Source organism: Hemitrygon akajei, chromosome 9, assembly GCF_048418815.1.
Source record: "Hemitrygon akajei chromosome 9, sHemAka1.3, whole genome shotgun sequence".
NCBI classification, from domain to species: domain Eukaryota; kingdom Metazoa; phylum Chordata; class Chondrichthyes; order Myliobatiformes; family Dasyatidae; genus Hemitrygon; species Hemitrygon akajei.
In genome coordinates this window covers 159553313-159566450 of record NC_133132.1, presented here as the reverse complement: position 1 = coordinate 159566450, position 13138 = coordinate 159553313, and the positions used below count along the sequence as shown (strand labels likewise).

General features: G+C 37.8%; 1 protein-coding gene across 1 annotated transcript in view; it reads right to left on the bottom strand.

The window, feature by feature from the left end:
• The window catches only part of man1a1 (mannosidase, alpha, class 1A, member 1), a 445121-nt gene that overhangs the window by 30360 nt on the left and 401623 nt on the right, over nt 1–13138 (bottom strand). The window contains exons 6-7 of the mRNA XM_073057385.1: nt 8787–8910; nt 8076–8169 (exon numbers count right to left, since the gene is read on the bottom strand). Of these exons, the coding sequence (XP_072913486.1) occupies nt 8076–8169; nt 8787–8910 (218 nt within the window). The remainder of the gene's footprint in view (nt 1–8075; nt 8170–8786; nt 8911–13138) is intronic.

Below are 13138 nucleotides of genomic sequence, written 5' to 3'. Positions count from 1 at the left end.
TTCTGCACCTATTGTCTATTGTCTATTGAACCATCTGTCATTTCCTGGTGACCGGTAACTGTCAGTGGGGCAGTATTTACACAGCATTCCGTACCAAGATTCCAACTTTCCAGTTTGGTTGAACCTAAATCATACCAACCCTATACTTATATTGCTTGTGAAAGGTGGCCTTCTCACCACTGAGTCATGTGGCTGTTAGCAGAGTTAGCTAACGAGCCAGGTTTATGTACGAGCCTGGTGAAAGGGCTGCATTTATAAATGTTTTATTATGAATAAAATTTGTTTTTGAAATAGAAAAATCATCTAAGAAATATAAAAACATATATTGAAAGTAGTCAATTGCAGAACTTACATATTTTGGCACTGACTTTAAGTGCCGTATCACATCTAGCCCAAGTTTACCTTTAAAGTTATTCTAGTAATTTCACATTAAGAGTCACACAAGAAAAAAAAAGATACAAGAAAACTGGAGCAAGACCAGGCCACCTAGCCCCCGGCTGGTCAGCTGAAAAGGTTATCTACATGAACTTTCTTTTCTCTCTCCACAACTATTGCCTGACCTGCTGAATATTTACATACTTTCTGCATCATTTAAATGGATATGAAATACATTTTGTATTCTGCTAAATAATAGTTGTTGGAAATTGAAGTTAAAGGGAATAGAATTTCTGCTGTCACATTATTGCCAAATGAAATGTCCACAGAATCACATTGAATTGTATGTTTAGATCAAAAGTATTGTAAACAACATAAATACTCAAGATAGAAAATCAATGACTAATCGTCACAAAGAGAAGCAAGTCCAAACTCGCATTGCTTTGTAATAGTTACTAAATGTACTGCAATTGATTTAGTATGATAGAAAATACAGAGAAAACAAACACAATTTTCTGTAATAAACCATTATGTACAGACTTCATTTACATGTCAGACATGCAATACGCACTTTGCTCTTGTTTATAGCTTTTTATCTTCAGCCCTAAGCATAGAGAAGAAACAACTGAGAATTGATTCCATCCTTGGATGTCAATGAGCCTCCTCATTTTGATGAAATTGCTGAAAGATCAAAGGGAAGTGACCTGTTACTTCTTCAAACCTTTCTACCATCTGTCAACTGAGAACTGAAAACCTCTTCAATACATCAGAGGCCAAAATGTGGGAAATATCTGCATCATCTTTTCAAAGACATCACTGTTTTATTTGTTTCAATGAACAAATCAAGAACACCAATACCAACAAGAATCTGGAGATAGGAACATGACACATTTCTGTGTGTGGTACTTTCCCACAAGAGCAAAAAGAATATTGAAGAGCTGGTCACCATCAATCAATGTAATGCTCTTCCTGCTGCCAGCTATTTGGCAGCTCTGTGGAGCTTAGAGACATTCCCTTCTAACCTACCGAATATTGAAAAGACTAGATAAAGTGGATGTGGACAAGATGTTTCATATGGTAGCGGTGTCCAGAAATAAAGGGCACTGCCTCAAAATTAAGGGGCAGCCCTTTAGAACAAATGTAAGGAGTAACTTTTTTAGCTACAGAGTAGTGAATCTGTAATTCTCTGCCACAGACAACTGTGGAGGCCAAGGCCAAGGGTATATATAATGCAAAAACTGATTGGCCAGGGCGTCAAAGGTTATGGCAAGAAGGCAGGTGTATAGGGTTGAGTGGGATTTGGGATCAGCCATGATGGAATGGTGGAGCAGACTCAATGGGCTGAATGGCCTAATCCTGCTCCTATGTCTTATGGTCTAACAGTACGTATATACTTTGGGGAAGGGGAAGATTGTCAAATGCATTGCCAATTAAGGTCCAAATAAACATTGTACAATTACAAGGTCAGTCAAGGAGCCAGTGAAGTTACTCAATATGTTTCCAACTTCTAAACATACTGTAGGTGGCAAGCTTGACACGCACATGCAAATGAAGGCATAAAGGAAACCAGATATTTAGGCTTCCATGAACAAATTACCATGGAAACCTTTGACACCTGCAAGTGAAACAAGTAACCACACATACATCTTAAGGGACATTCATCAATAACTTTCTGTGTTATTATATGCATTATTACAGTAGACAAATTTCTACAGGCATTTTACCGCAGCAATTTACTGTCACTCTGCTGTCAGATTAGTCAGGTTAAATGAATTCACACAATAATTGGCTGTTCGCCAGAAATTCTTTACTAATTTATAATGAAGTGCAAAAAAAATGATATTCCTGCAAGAGATAATTTCAAATGCATACTGCTGTTTTTTTGCCATGCAAGAGCTTCCAGAACCGTTAGGACGAATTCTAACTGAGAGGTAGGGAGGAAGAGAAGAAATATCCATTCATCAAAAGCATACTAAATTACTGGTATGAAATCCATACTTCAAATTCTGTGGGAACCTTTCAAACAACTATAATATTTAATTATAATGAATTAAATGCTATATTAGTTCATTTCTGTTACTATGTACCAAATTAAGACCATAAAGCATAGGAGCAGAATTAGGCCATTCGATCATGGCTGATTTATTATCCCCATTAACCCCATTCTCCTGCCTGCTTCCTGTAGCCTTTGATATCCTTCCTAATCAAGAACCATTAACCTTGCATTAAATATACCCAATGGTCTGGCCCCCACAGCCACCTGTGGCAATACTCTCCACAGACTAATCACCTTCTGGCGAAATAAATTCCTCCACATCTCTGTTCTAAAGGGATGTCCTTCAATTATGAGGTTGTGCCCTCTGATACTGGACTCCCCTACCTTTTGAGGATGTTCTCAATAGTGGGGAGCATAGTGTTCATCAGAGGAACATGTCGAAATGCAAGATGGAAGCAGGCTATCTGGCCTAGCTAGACCACTTTGCCATTTGCAGGTATTCCCCTGAGAACCATTCCAAACCTGCACTGTTTGCAAGTCAGAAATGAACAGAGAGTGTTTGTTGAAGAGCTTCACATAAGTAACTGTGACACAAGTGTGAGCAGATGTGGAAATGACAGCCGCCAGCCGGCCTCACTAACTCAATGACTCAATGAGGAGGGATGTTGGTGAGGGGAGAAGACACATAGAAATGCCTCATTCCAACCCAGCAGAAGATGGCTGCAGCCCACAGCAGCGAACAAACCCAGTCTCCCAAAGGCTCGTTCACACATAGTGCCTATACATTGGGTATAGGCCAGGGAGAACTTGTACCATCTATTAAGCAGAGAGTTCCAATCACTGTCACCTCCCATCATCTAACATTCTGTCTACTCCTTAACCTTCATTCACTCATCCAACATTGACTTAGTCCAGTCTGGATCGCTAATTCACAACTTCCAGCTGATGTACAGTTTTTCTTGCTCTCCCTTCCATTCTTATACCAGTGAAGTACCCTTGTCCCAGAGCTAATTGTCAAATAATCACTTTGCTTCAATAGTGAACTAAGCATGGCAATGAAGCAGAAGTGATTTACCTGCTGTGCATGCTCACAACATTACTTTACTTCCTCACTGACAAATCACCTTTAGAACAGCAGGAGCTCATTCCACCCATCAACATAATAGCAGCTGTATAAACAGCAATTCAGTCCCATATCCCTGGTACTTTATTTTCTTTAACTACTTATCCTATTTCACTTTGAAAATATTTATAACTTCAGGTTCCACCACTCTTGGAGTTTGTAAAGTACAGGTTACCTTCTGTACACAGGGTGTACATTGTATCATCAACTTTATATAGTATATTATCTTGTCATAATTTGTATCCTTTTATCTAACCTCATCTTTCCCACATCTACTCCAAGATGAACGATCACACCTTCTCCCATATAACCCAGTTGCTAAAATCCCTCATCCTGGACACATTTTGGTAAATCTCCTGGCAACCTTTCAAGGATCTTCACATCTTTCCTAATGAATGTTGTTCATGAGAAGGATTCAATACCCTTGAAGTGGCTGAAGTATAAGGAAGAAATGACCAGAGGTATTCTGTGTAGGAATGATATGTACCCATAGACCAAAAGGTCAACCAGAGGTCCAGAAGTTGAGGCTTGATGGCCAAAGTAGTGGGCTGGTGACTCTACTGGGGAAGTCGGAGGTCCAATGTCTGTGAGGCTGCGAGTCTATTACAGACTCTGCTGGAGGCCCAAATGTGGCCTGTCTTGGGCCCCCAACAGTCTATGTGTGTGAATGGATGGTTGGGTGCATTGGAGGGAGGCAAAGATTTGTTTCTGTTGTTGTTGCAGGTGTTGTTCTGTTGAATATTGTGAGAATGCTTTGTTGGCTCCAACACAAATGAATGCTTCCCACAGCACATCCTTAGTTTGTTTTATTAATGCAAACGGTACATTACACTGCTGTTTGGATGTACATGTGAAAAATGAATCACATCTGACCAAGGGATCAAATATCATACTAGTGTGGCCATTTATGGAAAAGAACATGGTTTGATTTTGTGATTAGTGACAAAGTATCTGTGAAGAAAGGTGCTCGCAAAGATCGAATGGTCATTATAGCTAGGATCTCACTTGTCAGCTACTGTCAGCTATTAAATAAGGTGTTCCTTGGAATCTAATAGTGAGATCATCAAGCAGCCAATTGTACTGAAAGGCAGTAAACAAAGGAAGCTAAACAGCATACTAACTTTTTTAACATTTCACAGATCGCAAAATCAAGAGCAAATTAAGACAGAAATAGAAAATCAAATAAACTTCAAAAGCTACTTGAAACAGGTATGAAAATTGAAATATTTATTAGAAGAAATGACATTCTCTAAGAAGCTGCTAACTAGCAATTATAGATTGTCATCTTATTTAAAGAGTCATTAACATTTATGTGACAAAAACAACAAAATAGTTGTTTTATTGTATCTTGAGTATAGCTGGTAAATATTTTAATTACCTTTCAGACCATTAATTCCTGCAGATTATGCTTGGTAAAGCAGAAACAGTATACCCTCTGGAGGAGGAGGAAATCAGTGGCAGCAATTTCTGCATTTCCATATTTAATTGTATGTGTGAAGGATTCAGATTTCTTTTCAGATGTCTTCTACTTTTGTGTAAGTACATATACCTTACTGTTCGACGCAATGCACAACCTGAGCCAACACAAGGTTCTCTATTTCAGTGTTTACTGTTTTTATATTTATAGCAACTGTACCAAGAGGATTACTTGCCCTAGTATGAATTTCCTATCTCATTGTAATATTTTTATTCAGTATTACAATGGTCTTTTTCGTCCCTTGGATACGGTTGTTTGGCTAAATGTGCCGGTGAAGATGGCTGGGTCGTTATGGCAGGAAGGACAAACAAGTACGGTACAAACACGACTAAGAAAGCAAAGAGAGAGAGCAGCAAACTGACTGATCACCACTACAGATATTAAAGGGACATACCAAGAAAAGATCAAGATTACAGTAGGTGACAACCTACATGTGGAAGCTTTTAAATAAAGGAACAAACAACTGCTTCCATTACAGAACTCCAATTGAACCTGAAGGACCAATTCATTCTCTTTAAATTGTTTTCAGTTACAAATGACTGAGATATGCCAAAATGAATCTTAACATGTCATTTCACAAATCTTATAATACAAGTGATTTTGACAGCAATCTTTAACTCAGCATTCATTTAAACAAAATCCCACAGATAAGCAGACATCTTTTCAAAATTAATTAAATAATTGTAGAAAACGTGGAGGAAAAAATAGGTGGATAAGTATTTTTTAGTTTGACCAATGAACTTAAATGAATTAGAGTAATTTATGATCATCAGTTGAACCTTGCAATGAGATTATTGCCTGTTAGTAACGCCCATGTTATTTTTTATACAGTCTCTCCAGTACTTCCAGTACTTTCCCCCTTATCCCAGAATGTTTATCAAAGAACAGGGAATTTTCATGGTATGCTGAGCAATATTTCCAGTAATATGGCATCTCAAAAGTAATTAATCTGTGGTGAGGGTTGCTGAGTCACGAGGTTCTACATGAGATAAAGCCTTCTTAATATAAAGTTTGTGACTTACTGATAGTTTCAACCTACTTAAGTGAACAGAAGTTGTGCAGATAAAGGGAAATGTATTTGTAATTCTTTCTTATTCCTTTAAAGGCATAACATACATCACATTCAACTTATATACACAAGAGTTCCTGCAGGTGTTGAAAATCTTAATTAACAAATGCAAAGTACTGAAGAAACTCAGTCAGTCAGGTAGAATTTATGGAGAGCAACAAGCAGTCAATATTTCGGGCTGAAAAATTACCAGGACTGATGAACAGATTGCTTGAGGATTTGAATTTTGTTAAGAAGTTCATGGAAGATAAAGGTAGCTTCCACCTAATGGCTCTGCTTACATCAGGATGCTCTTTATTGACTACAGATTAGCATTCAATACCATCATATGCTCAAAATTGATCAATAAGCGTCAAGGCCTTGGCCTCAGTGCCTCTTTGGGCACTTGGATGCCCGATTTCCTCACTTGCAGACCCCAGTCAGTTCAGATTGGCACCAACATCTCCTCCACAATCTCCATCAGCACAGGTGCCCCACAAGGCTGTGTGCTTAGCTCCCTGCTCTACTCACTTTCCACTGATGACTGTGAGGCTAAGCACAGCTCCATATTCAAGCTTGCTGATGACACCACTGTTGTAGGCTGAATCTAAGGTAGTGGCAAATCAGCATATAGGAGAGAGATTGAAAATCTGGCTGAGTAGTGCCACAACAACCACTGACTTAGTCAGCAAGACCAACGAGCTGATTATTGACTTCAGGAGGAGGAAACCAGAGGTCCATGAGCAGGTCATCATGGAGGATCAGCACATTTAAATTCCCCAGTGTTATTTCAGAGGACCTGTCCTGTTCCCAGCACATAAGTGAAATTACAAGGATAGCATGGCAGCGCCTCTACATCCTTAGGGGTTTGTGAAGATTTGCGATGACATCTAAAACTTTGACAAACTTCTACAAATATGTAGTGGAGAGTATACTGACTAGCTGTATCACAGCCTGGTATGGAAACACCAATGTCCTTGAAAGGAAAGTTCTTCTAAGTAAAGCCTTCCCCTCCAATGAGCACATCTACACAGGGCACTGGCTCAGGAAAGCAGCATCCATCATCAGGGACCCCCACCACCCAGGACATGTTCTCTTCTCACTGCTGACATCAGGAAAAAGGTCCAGGAGCCTCAGGACTCATAGCACCAAGTTCAGGAACAGTTACTACCCCTCAGCCAACAGGGTCTTGAACCAAAAGGGATAACTTCACTCAACTTCACTTGTCCTGTCATTGAAATGTTCCCACACCTATGGACTCACTTTCAAGGACTCTTCATTTCATGTTCTCAATGCTTATTGCTAATTTTTAAATTATTATTATTATTCCTTTCTTTTTGTATTTGCACAGTTTATTGTCTTTTGCACACTGGTTGAACACCCAAGTTGGTGTGGTCTTTCATTGATTCTATTGTGGTTATAGTTCTATTATGGACTTATTGAGTATGATCACAAGAAAATAAATCACAGGGTTGTATTAAGTGACATATACGCACTTTGATAATAAATTTACTTTGAACTTTCAAACAATGTGGTACAGAAATATAGTGTGTTATAGTGGTTATAAATGTTACATAGAGTGTCCAATCATCAGAATTTGCTTGTCATTATACTTAGTGAGAAAGGTGATCAGGACACTGCTCCGGCAGTTATCAAATGATTGCTTAATTTCTTCAAAGGTTTCTTTCCAGAATTTTAGATATTCATGAAGTACTCAAATGCCTGCATCAAATATATTTAACAAACAATAACAAAAAAAGATATTCTTGTCTGGACCGAAAGTCTGAAGTAGTTGCCAACCGACAATGATTATAAAATTTAGACTATTTAATCAATATTGATAAAGAAAATTTTGAGAATGACTTCAATCAAAAGAAATTGCATAAAATAGCATAATAGTAAAGTCCCCACTTCCCTAGTTCTCAGCAGAAGGGAAAAAGATAGTGAAACAGAAGAAATGAGTCTCCTCAGAATAAGCCTGCTATGAAATTGAGGGCAAAGTCTTTGTGTGTGTTTTTCTCAAAAGAATAATTAATTTTCAAATTGATTTACTTACGTTGACCCCATTGACCGCTGTTGGGATTCAAGTAATTTGGATACAGCCCTTGTGGTTTATCCAGACGATTCAAAACTTTTCGAATATTCATCATCTGTCAAAACAACCTAAATTATTGCATTTTGAATTTCTAAATTGATAATATTACTCTTTGCAATAAAATCTCAGATTCAAATTTCAATGCTAAACTGAAAAAATTCTAAACTTCTGCATCAAAGTTGAATTTATATTAGGTTTCCAACACACTTTTCTCAAGTTACAGCTCATGTATCTTTCTTTGTTCTGTCAAAATCAGATAGATTAAGTATTTTAGGTTTTTTTAAAATATTAAAATTCTCACTTGTGGAATAAAAAACCAGAAGAAAGAAGCAATACTGCATGTACTTAAGGCAAGTTTTTGAAATGGAAGGATAAATCCTTGTTGTAGTACAACAGATTATAGAAACACTGCATTACTGCACAGTTTAATCAGAATGAAAGCCAGGGTATTTGTGAAAGAGCATGTATAGATACCACAGTGTTTTCAGTACCCAACAATGTGATCAGCTCAAAAGCATTGATGCTTTATCCTTTAAATAGGAGGAATATTTTTTGAGAAATTCTATGACATTCAATTTTTTATAAACTTTGATTACTTACAACCCTATAAACTAACTACTTTGCAAATCAACCAGCAGTTATAAACGATACATTGATTTGACAGTGACTGACCTTTTCTGCAAAAACTGGATTTCCAGACAGTTGACTTAAATGCATGAACTCGAGATGCAAGGTGCCAAATTCAGCCAAGATACTGCTACCTCCTGATGCCCAAGGCCAGTTCCGACCAATTCCGCTGTAAAAGCATTCCATGTCATCAGGTTGTATAATGTAGGCAAATCATATTTTATTAAACATAACTAAACTATTTTAAAAGGAAGGATCAAATATTTAAATACTTAAGACTCAAAAAATGGGCAATTATCAATATCAACAGCAAAATGGAATTCATTAGCAATGACTTCACTAAATGAAAATTGCAATTTGTGATAAAGCATATAAAATTCACTAAATTTTTAAAGTTGCCTCAACACAAGTCTATCTTATGTTGCTGAAGTGGTATTAAACCTAGTAACTGCTATGAATAATTACTGCTTATTTATTGCAAATGTTCAGTGTGCTTCTATTATTAGAGTGACCAACCCACAGCTTGGAAGTCACAGAAAAATCTATTCCCAGAATGCAGACCTTCTACTGTACTCAAACTGACAATAGAATATCTTTCTTTCTCTGATAAGCTGAACCAGAATGAGAATTTGTGATTTTGCCTGGTGCTGCCTGATACCTGCAGCATTATTGTGTTCAGCCACCAAGTGGAGGAGTAGTGGGAAATGGCAAAGGGTAACCGAGAGACTCGTGGCAAGATGTGTAACACAACGAAGAGTAATGTGATGAGTAGGAAGTTCATGAGACATGTGGCTCATCTTCCAATTCAATATGGAGCATACGTGGGATCCTGCTTCAAGTGTTATTTTATGATTCTGTAAATGTTCGTTTGCAGCAGGCCAGGAGTGAGTTAATGGGTTACTACAAAACATACAGTGCATTGTGACAAAATTACTTTTTTATTAACAATCTCAATTACTATTGAAGAGAAAATCTAAACCAATGTGAAGGCCTAAAGCAAAAAAAAAAAGAAATAAAACATAATATAAAGTGAGATGATAGTACAGGTTCAGCTTATATGTCTTTTTTTAAACCAAATCACTAAAGTCTGAAATCAACCTGGAATATTATCAGACATTAGATGCATCCTTTTTCCTTTGACTCTTTCTCATCCATGAGAATTTTCTTTGGAGAAACTGCATGAGGCTATCCCACAGAATAATTGTAAATGAACTTCAATTTAATTGGCTGTGACACATAATACTCTGTATAAAATAACCTTCTACTTTGTTGATTGGAAAAATTTGCCTCTCTTTATTTACAATTATCTCAAAAATATCTTGAATGATGCTTTTAAACTAGAGGCAGTATTTTAAAGCAAATAATTATTCCCATCAGGAAGGAGGTTTTGCTGCTTCCACTCCATGAACACCAGATTCAAAAACAGTTACTTTCCCCAAGCAGTGAGGCTGAACAACACCTCCACTCACTAACCCACCTCACTACCACTACTTTATCATTTTCAGTCCATTACCTTATGTACACTCTTGTGCCTAGAGTCACTGATGAACATACAATCTATATACATTAGGTATTTATATTAATTGTTTTTATTATTATTGTGTTCTATATCTTACTGTTCATTTTTGTGCTGCATCAGATCCAGAATAACAATTATTTCGTTCTCCTTTACACCTGTATACTGGAAACAATCTTGAATTCAAGTCATAGTCTCTTCTTGCTGCTACCATCAGCAGCAAGAAGGCAGAAGAGCCTCAGGTCTTACACCGCCGGGTTCAAAAAGTTACTACCTCTCAACATCAGGCTCCTGAATAAAAGGCAATAACTACACTCACTTGCCCCATCATTGAAATGTTCCTACAACCAATGATCTCATGTTAAGGACTCTATCTCACTAATCTCATGTTCTCATTATTTATTGCTATTTACTTATATTTGCCTTTGCACAGTTTGTTGCCTTCTGCACTCTAGTTTATCTTTCATTGATCTTGTTATAGTTACAATTCTATAGATTTACTGAGTATGCCCACAAGAAATCTCAGGCTTGTATATGATGACATATATATACTTATATAAAATTTACTTTGAACTCTGAATTAAGCCTTTATGATTTAGCAACAAAGTTTAAATTTAGAACATTTAGTGAAATATTCAAAATCTTGTTTAGATGTCCAAAGCATCTTGGCTTATAGTAGAACTAAACAGACTATTCAATATTCTGTAAATTTAAACCAATTAGTTGAATTACCCACTAATCATATTCATGTGCTCAGGACTGAACACGATGTCCAACGATTTCAGATAAAAATTCTGCTTCTTCCATTTACATTTCTTCTGAATACATATATTAATCCTATTACCACCTTCTTTCACCTTGCACTATTGTCTCTCGTTTGCAATCCTTTGTACTCTTTTCTCTTGCCCTTCTTTCGCTGTATCTCAGAACTTGCTTATTGCTAACAGTTAACATGATTCCCTCTGTGAGATATCAAGAACAGGGGAACACGGTGACATAGCTGGTACAGCTACTGCCATACAAAGCTAGTGACTTGGGCTCAATCCCTATCTCCAACAAATTTTATAAATGCAGCAGAATAAATACAATTTTGGACCCCTACTATAAGAAAAATGAATACTATGTACAGCACTATTCTCCTTATTGACATGATTTGTAATTCTCCTTATGTTAGTATATTGGAAGGAGTTCAGAGAAGATCTACTATACTAATAACTGGAATCAGTGAGCTGGCTGAGGAGGAAAGGCTGAGTTGTATCCCCTGGAGTTCAGCAGAATTAAAGGGGACTTGAGTGAAACACGCAAGATGCGGAAAGGTCTTGACAGGGTGAACACGTAGAGATTGCTTCCTCCTGAGGGATTTAAGAACTCAGAGAGAGGTGTGAGGTTAAAAGGCTATTATTCAAAACAAAGATTTCAGATATACATGAGAATTTCTTTACCCCCCCCCCCCCAGAGGTTTGTGACTTTTGGCACTCACTTTCTCAAAGGACAGAGTCCTTCAATTTTAAACAATGCAGAATGATAAGATCCTTGGTAAGTAAGGAGAGCGTGAAAGGTGGACAGGAATATGTAGATAAAGTTGACAATTATTGTAGCAAACAGCAAAAAGTGCTTCTGGGGTGAGTGACCTACTTCTGCTCTTCCTTCTGTTCATCCTGACGTGTTAGGGTTTACTTTATCTGCAAGTGGTTTGGGACATTTTTGACTTACAGGTGGTTGTTTCAAGATGTGTTACTTTTTTCAAATTCTTTCAGGAGAAGTGAGTATCACTGGAAATGAGGTGAGGCACAGAAGGGAAAATGCAGGTGGTGCTGTACTAATCCCCCCCGCCACTTTGCTTTTAGACCGGCAAGATCCTGGGATTCAGAAGTACAAAGAAGGAATGCTGGCAAGTTGTAGAGATGATGCACATTGTAGATTTGATATTCTAATGGAAGGCTAAGTGAAAGATGGTAGTGCCAATCAAGCAAACTCCTTTGTTCTGAATGATATCAAGCCTCAGGTTCAAGTTTATTGTCATTCATCTGTACACCAAACAATACAATGTTCCTGTAGCGGCAACTTGATCAAAGGAAAAACGCAGGGCAAACTCAAAGGTCTTAAGGTGGATAAATCACCTGAACCAGATGGACTTCACCCTCGAGTCCAAAGAGAGGTTGCTAAAGAGATAATGGATGCATTGGTCATGTTCTTTCAAGAATCACTCCTAGCACTTTTTCTTTTGTAACAGCAATGACACTCACTCCCGCTCCCTGAAATTCACGGACCTCTGACACACTGCTAGTGTCTTCCACAGAGAAGAATGATGCAAAGTACCCATTAGGTTCATTTGCCATTTCTTTGCCTCCCATTACAACTGCACCATTATCATTTTCCAGTGGTCCAAATATCAACTCTCACCTCCCTTTAAAAAATAATTTATGCCAATTCTTCAATTGCATACTGGCTGGATGTTCTATTACTATTAAAAATTATTTAACAAAGAATAAACCGGAAATCTACCAGCCTGTTCTTTATTCAGGTGGATCCAATGATAGTATCTGGAAGGAAGCATGGAGTTCTCCCTCATGCTGAGTTCATATTGACTCCCTGAGTTTGTAGATGAACTGGCCATTCACCCGATATAATGTTTGTGAGATTTTATTGTGATCAGATGAATAACTGTACACAGCTACGGGTGTCGGAGTGGAGATACATCTCTACCAAAGGAGGCGTAAGGCACTTCATCCCCCTGTTAGTCTGCAAGTCACCCTTGGGCAAGGTATTAAACCCCACCGCCCCAACCCCGATCAGGGTCACATAAAGCTGCCTATCAGTTAAGAGTTTGTAACATTCTCCCTGTGACCATGTGGGTTTCCTCTGGGTGCTCAAGTTTCCT